A 19,088-nucleotide genomic window follows, 5' to 3' on the forward strand; every position below is an offset into this window, starting at 1 on the left:
TCTGGTTTACAAAGTAATTGATAATTAAATTGCTGCAAGTAGGTGTCAAAATACTTTTTTTGTCCATCCAAGAAAACCAATCCTTACACCACCACTGGCTCAGCAAGGCTAAGCACTGTTATTGGCCATGTGATTCATCTGGCTCTCCATAGCCCAGTAAAGATCTAAATGTTCGCACATCTAATCTTTCTTCCTAAAATGGCATAGGATTACATAGCTGCTTAACATGTCTTATCAGTCAGGAAATCAGAAGCCAAAGTGATGTTATACTAAGAAACCAGAAAAGGCTCACAATGCACGTTCGTGTTAAAAAAACAAGAATCTGAAGTGTTACATTTAAATTGCCCAGTGACAGCACTCTCCTCTCCATACATCTCACCAAGCTATATATCTAACACCCACAGTACATCCATATAACCACAGTACATTTCAGCATCACTGTCACGTCTGCAGTGTGTCTTTAGCAATTGCTTTAGGTGAACGAGGCATCTCCAGCACAGTAAGGGCCAAGAGAAGTCAGTCTGGAGCATGCCAATCTTCATTAGGTGTTTGTGGAAGGGTAACTCCAAACTACAAAACTCAAGCCTGAGAGCCTGATTGCAAAAGCAGGCATTTCCTACTGATGGTTAGTTCTAAATTGCCCATCTCCCACGGGTTAGCCCTGAAAGGGAATAGGTAATTTAGCTCTTCTTTGCCTCCTTAATATAAAGTGACATTCAGAGACAATATTTTGGATATTGATCACTTGGCTGTTTTAGATGCTCAGACCACACCATCACAGGAGGAAGTGCTTAGCAGCATTCAGATAACACAGCAAGCAGTATGATTAGAATGTAACAGATAATCAATATGGCTAAGTGATAACAATATCTTTGTTCATCACAACAGTGGGGAGCTTTCATAGCAAAAAGTAGAACTTGCAACATGAGTTAAGAAGAGATTTTTTTCTCAGTGCATTAAGTAACTTCTCAAACCTTGCTGAAGCCACTGACCACTTCCTTGTGAAGCGTTAAAGCTAAGACCAATTGCAGTTGCACAAGCACATGAAAAAAAAAATATCTACAAGGTAGCATTTTGTATATGTCAGTATATCAGACATGAGAATAGCTTCAAACTGATAATTAGTATCTAAAAAGTGTGAACTACCTGTGGTATCAGAAAGTTAACATGAGTTTTAAAGTGACAGTACAATCCCTTAGGTCATCTGAAGCAAGCAGAATTATCTTCCCTTACCTGTCTATACATTCCTGCACTCAGCTTCTCTAACTGCCTTTAGCAGAAAGTCCTACAGGAGTGCTTATACCTGAGTAGAGATTCTGAGAAGCAATCTCTTGAAAAACTACTTTTATAACACATTTTATTACTAGCTTGTTTTGATAACATATCTTGCAGCTATTTCTTAAATTGTCAAAATCAAAATTAAAAAAAAAAAAAAAAAAAAAAAAAAAAAAAAGAGGAAGTACTCTTAAGGGAAAAGTCCAATTTGCCTTAGCACTGTAAGGACTCACTATGAACAGCTTATGCTTAAAACATGAATAAAAATACCCTCAATGCCTCAAGTGGGAAATAACTATTTCTTGAGCACAGTGTATACTTCAGAAAGCATTCAAAGCAGTTTTGAGCTTTGAAAGTGTTGCGACAACAAAAATTACATCCTACAGCAGCATCTTTTCTCCCCTGAAACGCACATCTACTTTTCAGTGCAAGTTGCTTTGGAAAAGACTTACATTTCCAAGGTCAATAATGAAACAATCTCCTTTGTTGAAGCTGGCCCAAGTCAAGGGGACTTCTGTGGCTCTCACAACTCTCCGGCCCTTGATATGGAGAAGCCTCTGGGCTCTCTGATCATTAGTAACAACGTGATTAAATCCAGAGGCAACACCACCTGCCTGAATAAAAACACAAAGCACCAAGCTTTACTTCAACTTCATTTCTTTGAACTTACCTTTTTGCTGCAGCTGAGAAGCAAGCAGGAAAGAGTTCATGCAGTAAGCCAGAACTGCAAACATTTTAACAGTGGTGACCACTGACCAGACAGACGTGGGGAACACTTCTGTTGCTGAACTGTCAGGTCTTAATCTGAGGGAGCAGATGTCACCCTGCTTCAAAGGTGTTTCATAAGTGTGCAGAAAAGGAAAGAACAGGATTCACCACCTTCTCCTATATAACTAGAAGATGTGGTAATCCTAACCACCTTGTCAAGGAAAAAGTTAGTAGTCTATCACATAATTGAAGGAAAACAAAGGAATGTACAGTCCTGCATAGTTTTCTCAACTTCTTTAAATCTCAGCAGTCCCGGTGCTTTGAGAGTCTGGATATGCATAAAGGGAGAGGGTAATTGAACAGCAGATCTACAATTTTCTAAGCTGCAAATATTCCTTCAGGAGATAAGCTAGCCAAGAGCACCAAACTAGGGGGAAGCAAGACCAAATTGCTGATTTAAAAATCCATAAACTAAGTTAAAGGCCAACATTTTAGACAGAAATGAGGTCTGGGTCTGCTCTACTGTTCATGTTTTTTGCTACTTATGCACAGTAGGTTCTTCATTTGAAGAAAATGATTCAGATTACAGAACAGAAGTGGTTTCTGTAAGATTTGCTGCCTCTTAAACAGTGTCCCATGAGCTCCCTTAGACACAACAGTATGCAACTTCATGATCAGTTGATTGGGGATTATGGAAAGCATGCCTGGGAGTGGTCTGCACTTAACAGAAGGAGCACTGATAAAGCAGCTGACACTCTATGCAAATACAGGAACTCAACATCTCAGAGTAGGTAGATCTAAAACTACTAAGCATTAAAGAAACAGTTTTTAATGTTTCAATAAGAAATATTTCATATTATTTAGATGAAATAACATTAAAACATTCTAAAAAAAAATGTGACAATGTGACAGGTGGCTCTTTACCTTGTATTTAATTCCTCCTTTGAAATAGCTCACAAACTCATTAGATTCATATCCTTGAATTTCTCTGCTCTGTACAGGCTTTCCTCCTAAGTAGTCATCCAGTTGAACAGTGAAAATAGCTGCAGCTGTACTTTCATCCTGGGTACATTCTTTCCCTGGAATAAGATAAAGTATTATGTCTATAAAAAAACAATATAATTTAGAACCCTGCTGTAGAAATTGTGACACTCTGCCTCCAGTAGGTTGTTGAAAGAAAGCACTGCACATTACCTTGACCACCAAACACAAGGTCACTCACAATTTATTTGCTGCTTGAAGATCTATCTTTAAAAGGACAGAAAAAAAGCCAAAATTATTTGCACTCTCTCTCTATAAAAAAGAGTGTATTTTAAGTGAATATAAGTGAGTGAAGTAATAATTTTTGGACTTTAATCGCAAACACCAGGTCTTCCTAAGCAAAAAGCTGTGAAGAGATGTTAGTCAAGTCAAATTATATACCTGATATTTTCTTTCCTAAAATAAACCCTTTTACTGCAACACTGGTCACTCACATACAAAATCCTCTTATTGAAACAGATTGTGCACTTGAGCTGAGTAGGAAGTTTAAACATTAGAAAGTAAATGAAAGAGGGATCTGTGATTCTTTAAGACTCTGATCTCAGGCAACAGCCAGATATTTGATGAAGAGGTTCTGTAACTTCTGTTCTCTTTGCATGTCTATTTTCTAACTGACTACTGTTTAATTCCAGACTCCAAAATTCACATTTCTCTAGGATATATGCCTCTGTCCTCCATGGTCCTAAAAAGAAGGCTCTATAACCATATGAATTCAAGAGAAAACATTTCCCCCATTCAGTACAGGAATTGAGACACCTGGAAGGCCGAGAACATTTTTTGGTTCCCAGCCTGAGTGCATGTTACAGCTGCAGCATTCAGGTTCAATTTTCAAGCAAAGCATAAAATTTGGTCCAGGTCCAAGTGAATTTGTGAAGTTGAGCAATTGTAGTCCTACCAGTTTAATTTATTGCTATTATTATGAGATAAAGTGCAAGTTTTCTCTGAAAATATAAAACAAGAAATGCAGAAGTGTCTCAGCCTACATCCATATTCATGACAGCACTGGTTTAACCAAGAGATCTCCCATTGGCTGACAAGTTTATGATTGTCTTTTATTATGGACATATCTATTCTACTGTTGTATGTAATTGTAAATGAGTGTGGACAGCTATGCATTTACTGAGTTCTTTAACAACAACATTTTTAGTAACAGTTACCACGGTGAGACAAGTAAGATACAGAAATGTACAGGAATTCTCTCCATCTCAGCCTGTTACTGACTGCTTGTACTGTTCACAGATTGCTTATGAGAAGACATCAGAAAGACCCTCTGACATCTTTACCCACAAGTTACAAAGCATTTGCTCATAAGGAAGAAGTCTTGTGAGAATCATAAGGAAGAAGTGGTAAGAATCATTCAAAACTACTAAAGTAACCCAGACTCCTGCCCCAGATGTGACTACCCTTACTTGTGCACCTAATACAAAGCTCTGCAGGGCAGATCAGAGCTAACAGCTTGCAGCAGCGTTTGGTATCTCCACCCACTACTGGAGTGTCCCATGAGAAGGAAGGAATTTCCCAGCAGTTTGCCACACTACTGCCAAGCTGCCAGCTGTATAGGGATGTGTGTCTAGATTGCCCAAAGCTATTTACAACACCTATCAGAATTATATATGCAGTGTGTACAACCAAAGGTCTTCAGCCAACTCATAATTACTGCAAGTATCAGTCACCGTTTCGGCTTCATATCCAGTGGCAGTCCTTGCAGCTTGCCCTGGCACAGGTCTAATAAACCTGAACTCCCAAGTTAAAGTACTTCTAACTTTGTTAGCAATGGCACAACAAGCAAAACCTTGCTTCTGACTAACAGCACTGTTGACATAGACTCGTCTGCCAGAAACTCATTCACACTGCCATCTCTGATCATACTCTTGTCAGAGCCTGATCTATCCAGTGCACCAACTGGATAACCAATAACAAATGCAAAGCTGAACAAGCCTCAAACATTTATGCAGAAACAATCCCAGCAGATAAAGCACAATGAGACCCACAGGGACTCAGATATGGCAATACTAATATACATTGACTCATCTCTGCAACACTGCTTGTTGCTCCCTAAAACTACCTAAAAGGAAGTTGTAGCCAGGTGAGGATGAGCCTCTTCTCTCATGCAACTAGCAAGAGGACAAGAGGGAATGGCCTCAAGTTGCACCAGGGAAGGTTCAAGTCGAATATTAGCAAGAATTTCTTCCCAGAAGGAATGGTCAGGTATTGGAACGGGCTGTCCAGGGAAGTGGTGGAGTCGCTGTTCCTGGAGTTGTTCAAGGAAAGGGTAGACATAGTACTTAGGGACATGGTGCAGTGGGCATGGTGGTGATGGGCTGACTGTTGGACTAGATGATCTTAGAGGTCTTTTCCAATCTTAATAATTTTATGACCTCTACATGCATCCACAGATGGCCCACACATGAACCTTACAATAACGGTAAAAGAAACTGACCTCAGGCCGTGGTCAGATGATGACTAACAAGGAAGTCAAATTAACCTTCAGCAGATGAGGAAGAGACCTAAAACACGTCCTCTTTTAGTCTACCCACATGACAGGTATCTGTTTCACAGTTAGCTTTTTCTTGGCTGCTTCGGGAGGGGTTCTACAAGGCAATCAGCAATGTTAAAGAGAGCTGGTTTTACAGAAAGCTCGGTGACTTCACTTCCAATCTCCAGCATTAGAAAGCAAGATCAGCCTGGCTGGAAAAGGCAGCATGGAGACACCAAACTATGCAGCAATACCATAAGGAGAAGGCTAAGTTGAAGTTTTGGCGGAAACAAAGATAGAAAACTTCTTCATGCTGGTGGAGGCAGGATTTCACTCTTGATTCTTGGTGAGACACAGCTAAGACTTGAATTTGATCCTTCACCACTTTTCCAAACCCATACCACAAAGCACTCAAACACACACCTCCCCATCACACCCAGCGTTCTCACCCCCAGTGCCCCTGGGCAGCACAGCATCACCTATACCCCATATTCCTGCTTCAGCCCCGATGCTCCAGAAGCAGCCCGGGCACGCTCCGTGCAGGGAGGCGGTATCCCTACCCTGCCCCGTTCCGTTCCCCCGCTGCCTACCGAGCCAGTAGTGCAGGCGGTAGGCGAAGGCGGCTCCGCGGCGCACGGTGTGCAGCACCACGTAGGCGTCTCCGACGAAGAAGTCCCCATGACGGCTGGCAGGTACCGGCACCAGCTCCAGCCGCTCCACGCGCCATACCTGCAGCCCGCTTTCCTTCCCGGCGCCTTCGAAGGCCGGCGGGGGCCGCTCAGGAGCCATAGCTCTGCCGGAGCTGGGTGAGCACTGCTCGTCCCCGCCGCATTTAAAGCGCCGGGGCCGCCCCCGGGCGGAGCGCAACGCTGTGGCCCGGCCCTCCCTCCTCCGTAGGCAACCGGCACCGTTCCGGTTCATGTGGCTGTGCTCCGGAGGTAGAGTTGAAAGGACCCGCAAGGACTATCGAGTCCAACTCCTGGCTCTGCACAGGAGCGCTTAAATCCAAACCGTACGTCTGAAAGCCTTGTCCACACGCTCCTTGAAATCCGGCAGCTTGAGACCACGAGCACTGCACTGGAGAGACTGTTTCAGGGCCAGACCACCATCTGCAGAACCAGACAAAGTCTCCGTTGCTACAAAGGGATAATTTTTCTCCATTCTAAATGTAGAATTCAGTTTTATTTTGTGTGTCCAGTATTGCCAAGAACTTTGTTGTAAGATAAAATACTCGTATCTGTTTGAAGATTCCAGGTGAATCCCAGAGGTTGTGTCTCCCTTTCTGGTGTTTCTCCACATAGTACAACAACAGTCCAAAAAGGTTAAGCCTATTTCCTACTTGTCTGTCTGTCTTATAAATTGCTACCATGCTGGCAGATCATTATAGCATGAAAATTATAGCAATTGCTGCTTTCATCTGATATAGATAGGGGATAGCTCAATTTGGATGAGATACAGATAAAGTTCACACTGTCATGGAATCACAGAATATCCCAAGTTGGAAGGGACCGACAAGCATTATCAAATCCAACTCATGCCAGTATACCAGAATATATATTCCAGTGCAGGCTGTGTTTAGGTGCAGCATTTTATCCGGCTAGCTGAATTCTCAAGCTCAGGAGTTCTTGTTTTGGCAAGTTATTAGAACAGGGCAGGTATTTACCTGTAGGCAGGTTGGAGCTAACACAGTAATCAAGATCAGGCACTGCTAAATGCAGTGAGGCAGCTGGACACCGGCACCAACTTAAAAGCAGCATTAAGAAAAATATTAAGAAATCCTTTTTAACCATTTCCCCTGCCTCCTTTTCATGCTGTCTGGTGTACGGTTTAGCTATTGAGGGAAGATGCTGTTATACATTGTGCCTACCACCATCTCCCATTTTGGTGAGCATCTTTCCATCAGCTTGCCAGACAGCTGTACTTTATCCCCACTGTCATGAAAAGAAACCTCAGGTACTCTGCTTTGTTCAAGATCCAGCTGAGCACAGCACAGCTCGCTGCCAAGTATTTAACCTTCATTCTGCTAGGGCTTTGGATCTGGTGGTGCTGAGCCTGTTTGATAAAGCACTGCATGTCCAAAATGAAATACTTTTCTCCAGATCACGTGCTTTGTGAAGAAGAGAAGATAAAAATAGGAAGAACAGACAGAAAATAAAGAATCTAACAGGTTTGGTTTCAACACATTATCAGATCTTTCAAAACATTCATGACTGATTTCTCAGACTCACCCTTCCCCTTATCTCAGTTCTTTTGACTTATACTCTCACAAGCACTACTATTAATTCAATGCATTTATTATTTCTTCTGAATCTGGCAATTTGTACTTTGGAAATGTGCTGAGTTCGCCCAAATGTGAGCTCAGAGCAGCCTAGCACTATGCAGCCTCATGTCTCCAGCCTATCCTGCTTGTCTTTTGCAAAGTAAGGTATGTTGTGCACTGATTGCAGCCAACTCTCATTTACATCTCCTTGTCTCTATCATTTTCTCAGCTGTAACCCTGTTGCTGCCATTAGATGCACATCAATGCTATTTGTTTAGCCCTGGCAATGCTCAGTGTCATGCACCAATGGACAAAGGTTAAAGACCCAAGAATATTTTAATTACTTTGTCTTGGAGCGAAGTCTGTGTCACTACTCACACACAAAGGGTTTCAGCATTGATGGCAGAGTTTTCTCGTGCCTGTTTGCCTTACCAGGATTATGTGCTCTGTAATGACCGCTAACAAAATAATCTCGGGTTGTTTGTATTGTAAGTGCAAAGATGTTTGTTTATACATAGAATCATAGAATCATAGAATCACTAAGGTTGGAAAAGACCTAAAAGATCACCCAGTCCAACCGTTCACCTATTCCCAATAGCTCCTACTAAACCATGTCCCTCAACACAACATCCAGCCTTTCCTTGAACACCCCCAGGGTCGGTGATTCCACCACCTCCCTGGGCAGTCCATTCCAGTGCCTGACCACCCTTTCTGAAAAGTAATACTTCCTCATGTCCAGCCTGAATCTCCTCTGCCGTAGCTTGAAACCATTCCCCCTGGTCCTATCACTGATGACACGAGAGAAGAGGCCGACCCCCAGCTCACTACAACCTCCCTTCAGGAAGTTATAGAGAGCAATAAGGTCTCCCCTGAGCCTCCTCTTCTCCAGGCTGAACATTCCCAGCTCCTTCAGCCTCTCCTCATATGGCCTGTGTTCCAGACCCCTCACCAGCTTTGTTGCCCTTCTTTGAACACGTTCCAGGGCCTCAATATCTTTCTTGCAGTGAGGGGCCCAAAACTGGACACAGTACTCGAGGTGCGGCCTCACGAGTGCTGAATATAGGGGAACAATCACCTCTCTGCTCCTGCTTGCAACACTGTTTCTGATGCAAGCCAGGATGCCATTGGCCTTCTTGGCCACCTGGGCACACTGTCGGCTCATGTTCAGCCGAGCATCAATCAATACCCCCAGGTCCATTTCCTCTACGCAGTCCTCCAGCCACACCGCCCCAAGCCTGTAGCGTCGCCTGGGGTTGTTGTGGCCGAAGTGCAGGACCCGGCATTTGGCCTTGTTGAAACTCATCCCATTGGCTCCAGCCCAGCTCTCCAGCCTGTCCAGATCCCTCTGTAGGGCCTCGCTACCCCCAGGCAGATCCACACTTCCAGCCAATTTGGTGTCATCTGCGAATTTACTGAGGGTGCACTCGATGCCCTCATCGAGGTCATCAATAAAGATATTGAAGAGGACAGGCCCCAGCACCGACCCCTGCGGAACACCACTCACGACCGGTCGCCAGCTGGATTTAACTCCATTCACCACCACTCTCTGTGCCCGGATACAGCTCAATATTGCTTTTCTTCAAACTCACTTCTGTTATGTAAGTCTGTAATTTTATGAAAGCTCTGCTGTCTTTCGTCTTGATACATTTCTATCTATTTTTGTAGCAAAACTAAGCAGAGACATTGTTAATATTGCACCAATTTTCTCAACATTTGAAATATTCAAAAGCTTTCCAACATGCAATTAGTCAAAAATGATATTTTGGGGAAAAAGAATTGAGATTTATCCTAGAATTCATTCTTTCAAAAGTAATATTTTAAAATTACTTTTAATATGTTTTGTCTAAAAAACAGCATTATTTTTCTGACGTGGAAGTCACAGGTCAAATTATGATTACTACACTCATTAGAAATTGCATTGTAAAGGAATTTCAGAATTCTTTAGACATCATGAAGATTTCTGTTCTAGTTTCCTAAAGAATGTATTTTGCTGATGAACTATGTCTTAGCCAAAAGGATGGCAAAGGCACAGGGCTGTTCTAGCATTGGAGTAATAAGGGGAAATACTCAGGGGTGTTTCAGGTTGGATATTAGAAAAATTGCCCTCAGAAAGAGTGGTGAGGCATTGGAAGAGGCTGCCTAGGGAAGTGGTGGAGTCACTGTCCCTAGAGATGTGCAAGAAAAGGGTTTATGTGGCACTGAGGGACATAGTTTAGAGAACGTGGTGATGGGTTGACAATTGGACTAGATAATCCTAGCAGTTTTTTCTAAGCTTAATGATTTTATGATTCTTTGAAATACTTTTGCTTCCTATACAGTCTTCCTCAGAGGGAAGATGGATGTAGCAATTAACTGTTAATTGACCAGGAGCAGTCATGGAGAAAGTAGCACATATTTCTACCTCGTTGATTGCACCATTTGAGGTATGGCCATCTGTAAATGCCTCTTTTTTAAACGTCCAGAGTGCAACATCCTAATACATCACAAAGGAGTATCAGGAGGTTTTCCTCCTCCTCGAACAATTAAAGTATCAGAGATTCAAAACTGTTTTGAGCTTACAGCTTTGGTATGACTCCAGAGAATCTGAGGTCTTATGAAAAACTTTGTAATTTATTCATTACTTGTGCCTTGAGTTACTGTTGTCATACATGCAGGATGTGGGCATGGGTGCGTACAAGTGAAAATATGTAAAGCTATGTACCAAGTTCTCATTTTTATGGCTATCAGGGTTTCAAAAAAGCAAGGCATTACTTCCAGATGATGCACACTGGGAGGCAAAAGGGCTCCCAGAAACTGAGCTCAAGTATATTTCCCAGCAGGATTATCTTTCAGTATGGACAGCTTAAGTTTATGTCCTTCTACAGGTCAGATGCCCTGCACTGAATCACAGTTAGAGGAAGTAACAGTGGAAGAAGCAAAGAGGAATTCACAGAATCATAGAATCATTTGAATAGGAAGGGACATTTAAAAGTCATCTAGTCCAACTCCTCTGCAATGAACGGGGATATCTATAGATAGATCAGGTTGCTCAAGGTCCAGCCTGACCTTGAACCTGTTCAGAAATAGGGCATCCATCACTTCTCTGGGCAACCTGTTCCTGTGTTTCACTATTCTTGCTGTAAAAACACTTTTCTTATATCCAGTTCCAAGGAGAGAATATTTTAAAATGTCATGATTATTTTCTTCTGCAAAGCTGGTATCCTCTTCACCACATATGCTAAATACTCTCCTGAACTCTGTGACCTCTCCTAAACAATAGGATTACATGGGTTTATTTTGTCATTTGGTTTCATGTTACAAAGTTTGGTGTACACAAAATGTGTGTGTCAAAAGTGCATTATTGTCCAAGCCAACACTGAGGTCAGCCCCTGTTTTCATCTGTCCTGATCCTAAGTTACAACTCAATCAAGTTATTTCAGTTTTCATCTGAAATGCAAACATTCCGGTTCACAGATATGATCTATGTTTTTATTTCCAATGTACTTTAAAAAAAATCACTGAAATTGTGTAAGTGGAGTATGTACGAAACTGTAACTGGAAGGAGAACTGGACCATGCAGCTTTAAAAACCAAGTTATCAAAACCAAACTGTAGAATTATGTTTCCTGTTGCTAATTCTTTCCATTCTCTCATCAGTCCCTCAGAAGCCCCATTTCAATAGGAGAAGCTTTAACAAAGCCACGATATTCTAAAGCAAGATTGAAAGCTGGCTTTCCTCCTAACTGGCAAAGCTCTAGTCATGAGGCTACCAGATCAGAGGCATGCAGAATCCCAGCCAGTCTCCTCACATAAAAATAACAAATCCCCCTTTCCCTTAGGAGTGGAATTCAGTTGCTGCATATCCAGAGCTTTAAGGCATGTATCTAAAGCAGAGAAAGTCCAGGATCACAGCTACATTGTGTGTTCCACTTGGCAACTGGTTGGTTTTCATCTGCACCACGCTCTGCTCAAGTGAGCACTCTCTCACTCACTACAGCAGCGTCTGAGCTTCCTGCACAGGCAGGATGAGATCCTTCAGTGGCACACACTACACTCAGCTGTGCAGATAAGGTCTGCTGCTGTACATTGAGAGAAGAGCTCTAATTCTTCAAATTTACTTTTCATCAGTGGTGATGTCATAAATGGCATGCCAGGGAAAAAAAAAAATGGATGTTGGCTTCACTCAAAGAATTTGGGAAAAAAGTTTTGATACTGGGCTGCAGAGAAGTGAAATGTTCATTACTAGGTATTTTACAGTTCTATCTCCATTATTCCCCTGAAATATTAAATAAGCAGCATAACAGTTTGATCAAGAAATTCTGATTATATACTTATCCCTAAGTCACAAGGTATTTTATCTCAGGAAGTGAGCGACAAGCAATTGAAGCCCTCCTGTCTCCTATCTTCCAAGAAACAGAAGGTCTCCTTTATGTTTGTGTGAACTGGCATTTCATTGCATGGTCATAAGAGTAGACAAGATTTAGAAAAACGCTTTTAGATTCATCATTTTACTTTCTTTGGCTGTCTAGACAGATCAGTCTGCCCACATTTCCTTCTTACTTGCTCTACCAAGTAGTAAAACTACAGACACGTCTCAGTATGTTTCACCAATACAATCCTATTTCCCTTTAGTTGTTTCAATATATTTAGATATAGTGGTCCCAAGTTTGAAGGGGAAAAACTCCAGCTCTTTGAGAAGATGAAGATTCAAGTTTGCAAAGAATCAGTGCTTTTTGATTGGAAATGGAAAAAGGAAAGGCCACTCTCTATTAAGAAAGCTTCATATATATTAGGGCTATAATTATATTTCCCCGAAGGTTTAAGACTAAGCTTTATATCAGGTACATAAATGACTTTAAACCAGTTGATAACTTTGAGCGTTGCTTTGAAAACTCTTTCACTGTCTTTTATCAGTTTCAAAAGTATTACTGGCATTTGACTGACCAATGCTTTGTGAAAAAAGATTCCCCATGAAAAATGATTTCCATTCATGTCATTTACACAGTGCACAAAAGGTTGTAGTGTCACGTGGCAGATGCCAGTGAAAGATCACGTCTGATCTGTGTCAGATTGTGGACTTTTTTTACACTACAAAACACAGGCGTGGCATCACTTTGCATTCCAGGGAATGAAAAGCAGAAGGGATATAAATCCCCTGATTTCTTTGTTTCTTGTGTAAAAGTTCAGATTTCAGCCTAAAAGGACTATGTCTGAGTTAGTTACAGAATTTTGCTGAGTAGACTGACATCCTGTAGTGTCAAAGAGTAAAATTAATCCACTTCCTATTTGACAATAATGTCAGTTTTGTCTCGTATATAATTCCAGAATAACCTTCTGAATCTCAAAATGTTTTAAGTGAAGCTCCCTATTCTTATGCTGCAGATTTATTTTTAAATTCTTGGAAAAGATGGACAAGCAAACTGCCACAGTTCCATTTAACATCACGGCAATAATTAAAGCTAAATGCATCTAAGTAAAACTGAGGAAGAAAATCTTTAGGAAATCAACAATAATTTCAAGAAAGCACAATTATCTTCTAGACCTATCAATTAATTATTCAACATCTATTAAGCTCATAGATCTACTCTCCAACAAGACAGCCTTAAAACTGTTGGAGGGCTTATCTGAAGGTCTGGATAGAGTAAGCTAAAGGCTAAAATGGTTTCATATTATCCACTTCAGACTTAAGAATTTTGTTGCCATTGTCAGCTATAATGAATTATCCAAGTTTAATTATATAAGCACTAAGCAAGCACTACCATCACTAACAAGAGTCCCATAATAATCTCTTTAAATGAATACTCTCAGCATTTCTTCATTTTTAAAGAGGACAGGAAATAACCCTTCATCACCTGTCCTAAATAGAGCAGCTTATACAATCACTGAAATTTACTGGGGAGCTGCCCATTGAGTTTAGTACATGCAAAAGCAAAGCAGTCTGAAGGAGACCAAAAACACCCATCAATTTCAGTTTCTACCTCAGTCACCTAATTTATAAAACTCAGTCTTTCCTTTTTCTTTGAAGTACTGAAAGTATACTGATTCTCTGAAAAGCTGCTAAGATCTGGATTATGCTGGAGACAGCTTCTAAAATAGTCACCCTTCAGTAGTGCATGTTCAAGATGAGCTCTTGGTGTTGCTCAAGAAGTCTACAGAAGAATCTATTTTAAATCAAAGCTTGTGACTGATTCCTGTTTCAATAGTCTGAGACGCACTTACTGGAAAAGGACTCAACCTCTATTTTCATGCATAGAAAGCTTGGTGGTGCTTCAACATCAAGAGTCATACTGTAAACGTAACATTTATTTCAAAGCCAATTTCTTAAATCTAAGCAACAAGAAAGGTCATGAAGCAACACAGTTTTTTCCATGCATCAGGAAGGTTTTTTTGATAAGAAGGTCTGAAGAGCACATTTCATATCAACTACAGCCTGAACAACAAATCAGGCAACCCCCTCAGCCCTAGACTCCAAGGTAAAAATCAATTTTTCTTAACATCTGGTTTTAAGGAGCCTACTTTTCTAGCAAAGGTATGTCTTCTGGGATCAGATTCATTATCTTGGTAGGCCATGTTCTCCTGACTCTTATTCTAACACACCTGTTTCCTATCAATGAGCAGATACCAGATAAATAAAGCATGAAGTAGAATAATAGGATTGATGTGAGGTAGTGAAGTGCACAGATTATTTATCTGTCCTCAATACTAGCTACCATTAAGCATAGTTCCCAAAATAGAAACTCTGACCTGGAAAACAAACAAACAAACAAAAAACAACTAATTAATCCAATATTTACCTACCCCATGTTGTTTTTTTTTTGTTGTTTTTTTTTCCTCATTGCTAATAATATATAAATTTCTCCCTCCAGAACAACCCAGAATTTTAACAGCTACAAAGCACTTTATTTTCTCCTCCAAACCAGTAGTTGAGGTACCTCTTCCCCTGGGTCTTCTGTTTATCCTGCTAGTGGAAATCCATCCCACCATCCTGGTGCAATGCCCTGAGGTCTCTGTGCTCTCCTGTCCAGCATCTCCAAGCTCTGTTCCACAGCTTTCTTGACTCAATCTGCATGGAAATCAAAAAGAAATGTTATTTCTACCCCAACTATTCCTTTTATTTCGTTTTGTAGGTATGAATTTTCTGAAATTTCCACTTTCCACAAAAGATCCCCACAGGAGACTGAGGGATGTTCACTCTTAGGGGACCTATGATAATCAGTGTGGTGCCAAAAAATAAAAGAATAAATAAATAGATAAAGAAGATCAATACTGTCAATAAACACATTTGATAATCTTCTGTCCTTTAATAACACATCAACACAGCACTATACATGTTGTTACGTGCTTGAAATTCTAGATCTGCAATTCACTTTAGGTTTTGTCCAGCTTTATCTGGATTCAAGACAAATGTTTTGTTCACTCAGTACAATGTAGCCAACATTATGTGACTACATAGCTCTTGTATGTCTGGCCGTGTGTTTCACATAGGGTGTACCAGCCAGCTTTTAGAGATGTGATCAGACAGGAATGAGCACATTGATAGAGTATTTTAAAATACACTAGCCCACGATATTTCCTTTCCTTCAATGCCTTTTCTAGAAGGCCAGATTTTTATTTTTTTTTTTTAATTGGTAAAACAAAAATCCCTTAGGTATTCTTCGGCTTTCTCTGGCTACAGTTTTTTCCACTAGTAACACTGTTTGTTCTTCATTTTGAAAGGCAATTAACTTTCGAAAGAAACAATTATCTTCTCAGGAGAACACCTACAGGAATGCATCTATTTATGGCCATTCTTCTGACTTTCCAGTGTCTGCCATGTCTTCTCTCATTCACCTCTTGAAATGAACATTCAAGGAATGTTAGCACTACTTACATACTATCTTTCACAACTACATAGGAAGCAAATGAAAATAAGCTGTAGCTTTTTTTTTTTTTTTTTTTCTTTTTTTTTTTTTCCAAAGTAAAATATAATAGGTAAAAATAGACAGCTAAGAAAAATGGTACAGATAAGTTTAATTTCAGTGCAGCCTACATGACAGACACTTCCTTGCTTTATTTTCCAACCAAGAAAAATCCTCTGTGATGGGAAAGTAGAATGCAATGTTTATAAATATTTTTGTTTTAAACAGTGGCAGAATAGGCCTTGTGTATATCACGCCATGCCTGCTGGTTTGTAACTTCAGGAAATCACATGGTAGTAAAACTGAAGAGTCTTTTTATTAAAAGAACAATTTACAGGCATCCTGCAGCAGCAGCAGCCTTTCCGGCTGAAGGCATCCCACTGCTTCTTCCAAGGCCTTCTTCCCAAGGATTTCAACTCCCATCTCTCCAGCCACCCACTTTACCTACTGCACTTCACAATAATATGTGCAAAATTCAATCAGAACACTCTCAGCACTTCCTGAGCTATTTGTTATAGGTGGCAAAATAGAAGACATTGGTCTTATGCAAATAACAAGTCATCCCAGAACACTTTTCATTTAGGTCTCTCCCATTCAGTTACTATTCCACATCTTTCCTGTGTGGTTTTTAATGCAGAGTTAGTATCTTTTTTAAAAGAAGTTCCGTATTTACAGGATATTATAATTTCCTTCCTTATATAAAATAAATAGTACATGTCTGTATAGTGCTAGGTAACTGTAATTGCGTTACTTAGGTAATAAAATCATTCCACTGTTATCAGCACAGCATGATAAGGTATAATGCTCAAAGAAAAGTTTTATGGAGCATAGAAGCACCTGGCAGAAAATTATTATTTATGTTTTTTTCCAGTAATGCTGATTTCAATTTTGGTCAGTACAAGACTTCTTACTGCAAAAAATCCACTATGTTTACCAGATTTTGTAAATCAGATCTCAAAAAGTTCTTAATAAATTAATAATAATTACTTAAACTAAGATTGTCATTTCATTGTTGTTCAAGTTGTTTGTTTCATGTCTTTATTATTTATTTATTTTTTGAAGTTATTTTCTTCAACAGGAAAGGCATAAACTTTGGTATTTCAAAGGCTCAGTTTTGACAAGGCTGTTGATTCTTAAAATGCGACCACTAATACCTGTCTACAGTTCATTTACTATCTATGTTCTGCGTGTATGTGCTCAGTTTTTTGAAAGTATGCCTTTATGATGAAGGGAAGATAAATGGAACAGTCACATAGTTGAATTTGGGTATACTTCATGGAAAAAAAAAAAAAGTTAAAGAAAAGTTTAAAGATCTTTGTTTAGAATTAGGAGCCCTGCGTATAATTCAAACACTGGTTTTAATAACTGTGGTAATAATTCACATGAGTAGGATCTCAATTCCAGAAACCAAGGGACACAAGGTTAAACGCAGCCCCAGAGTAGCCTTAAAGGTAACACTGAATTTGAAGTATATTAATGGGGAGAGAACAGCGTCCTGAACAGAGACATTGGAAATCTTCCTGCCCATTTATAGATTTTATGCTAGAGTTTTGGTAAACAGATACTTGTCATTACTCACATGCTGCGCTAAGAGGTGTCCATGCTGCAGTCGACTGTGTGCCTAAATGACCAACAAAGCTGCAATGCTTACAGTGCATTTACACTCCCTAATGAGAAGAAGAAAGTAAAAAGAATTAAGAGATTTTGCTTCAACTGCTGAGAACAACTTCTAAGCCAGCCTTAGATACAAAAACCACGCTCTTTCTTTGAGCTTTAAGAACTTTGTGAAGAATGTCAGAGGAGATGGAGATCAGCCTGAACAGTAAATATCTCAGGCTGTCTTTATGCTCTGAAGTCACTCAAGTGTGCAGCAGAAGGATAGAGAGATACTAAGTGGGGGCAGTATGGAGAGTGCCTCTTCCCTCTGCTTCTACAAACCATTGCAGTGGGCAGTGGCCTCAGAGACCCAGCAAGAGGCAAAACTAATTCTTAAATCTTAATGCTACACATCAGCATTACCAGCTCCATACCAAGCCAGCACATTGTTCTGGTAAGCCTGGAAGTGCAGTGGAGCTGCCTGAAATCACGCACAGCTGACTGGAGGCATTATTCCTTCCACAGTTGAAGTGCTGGGAGTGAATACTGAGTGTTAAACCCATGCAGTTTTTGAGAAAATGGAAAATTTACAGTGTTTTTAACAGGAGTTTTTGCCTTCTTCTTGTTTATATATATTACATATATTAAATGGATAAAATATGTTTAATAATTATATCAAAGTACTTGAACAAACTGAGACAGCATTTTCAAGGAACCTTAGGTCCACAGCTCTCAGTTTTGATCCTTGGAATATCTATTATAGTGCATTTGGCAGTAAACAGCATTAGCCAGGCACAGATTTATTGCAAGTACCTTAGTTTCCTTAATAGCTTTTGTATCCCAGAGGCTCCAACAACCTGCACCCTCCACACTTATGAACAGCCCTGTGAATTTTCCTGGCTTCCCTAATGAAAGACAGCAGTTGCACAAGCCAGGAAATACCCATCTGTAACTTGCATCTGCCTCACTCCCCACTGCCAGTAAGAAGAAGGGCTGACTCTATCTTTAAGAACAAAGATAGACTGTTGTTATCTATCTACATTTTTTAAAATGTACAGAGCTTAAGGGCAAGCTAAGTTCCCTTTTCCTCAGGAGCCTGGAAACGCCTCTGCATCTAAGAAACAAAGTTTACTTGCAAGAGTTTGACTGAAACTGACTTCTCCCTTGCACTTCCCAGGAAATTTGTTGAACTGCTCTGTGCATTCCTTTTCCCATTCATAAACATACAATGTTAACAGTATTCCTTTGAAGGAATGCTACGTGCACTACTTCATTATGCTGTCTCCCCTGTTACTATCAGGAAGCTCAGCTAATACCCGCTATCATTACCTATAATTAGCATTGATGCAATGCTATTGTATCACGTCTACCAACAAGAGATCCAGGTCCTACCCTCTGAAATTTTCTAGAAATTGAATTTATACTAAATCTTTCATGCACCATGCATGATAGCGCAGAGAAAGCACCATCTGCTAGAACAGGTTTGTCTGGCATTCAGAAAATAGGGAACTTCAAAGGCAGGGAAATTTCCCAGGGACTTTATTCTTTCAAAACCCAAGTCTGGGGAACTTCAAATCTGAAACTAAATCAGTATTTGAAAATAAAATACAGTTCCTCCCTGACAAGAAGGAAGATGTGTTTAACAAAGAACATATCGTTTTTAATATTAACATCCTAAAAAAAATTCGTCTCCACTAAGGAGACTAAGCATCTGGCAAATTCTGGAAAAATGCTGAACTCCACAACACAGACAGCAATGAGATCATTGCTTAAGGATTTGTCTCTACTATCCCAAGATTTTTACAATGGTGTATAAATCACTGTCTTTTGGAGAAAGACAAAACAATCCAATCTAC

General features: G+C 40.2%; 1 protein-coding gene and 1 long non-coding RNA gene across 2 annotated transcripts in view; both read right to left on the bottom strand.

The window, feature by feature from the left end:
- SCIN (scinderin) overlaps positions 1–6,289 on the bottom strand; it is a 45,022-nt gene extending 38,733 nt beyond the window's left edge. The window contains exons 1-3 of the mRNA XM_042888585.1: positions 6,091–6,289; positions 2,908–3,062; positions 1,728–1,889 (exon numbers count right to left, since the gene is read on the bottom strand). Of these exons, the coding sequence (XP_042744519.1) occupies positions 1,728–1,889; positions 2,908–3,062; positions 6,091–6,289 (516 nt within the window). The remainder of the gene's footprint in view (positions 1–1,727; positions 1,890–2,907; positions 3,063–6,090) is intronic.
- A 7,904-nt stretch (positions 6,290–14,193) lies between these two features.
- LOC122189419 lies at positions 14,194–17,271 on the bottom strand. The gene is made up of 3 exons (XR_006181819.1): positions 17,216–17,271; positions 14,671–14,801; positions 14,194–14,482 (listed from the first exon to the last, which is right to left on the bottom strand). It is a non-coding gene; the product is annotated as an uncharacterized LOC122189419 (long non-coding RNA).
- Between the last annotated feature and the right edge of the window lie 1,817 nt (positions 17,272–19,088).

This window comes from Lagopus leucura, unplaced genomic scaffold, assembly GCF_019238085.1.
Source record: "Lagopus leucura isolate 7727_CA_CO unplaced genomic scaffold, USGS_WTPT01 Super-Scaffold_100157, whole genome shotgun sequence".
Taxonomy (NCBI): domain Eukaryota; kingdom Metazoa; phylum Chordata; class Aves; order Galliformes; family Phasianidae; genus Lagopus; species Lagopus leucura.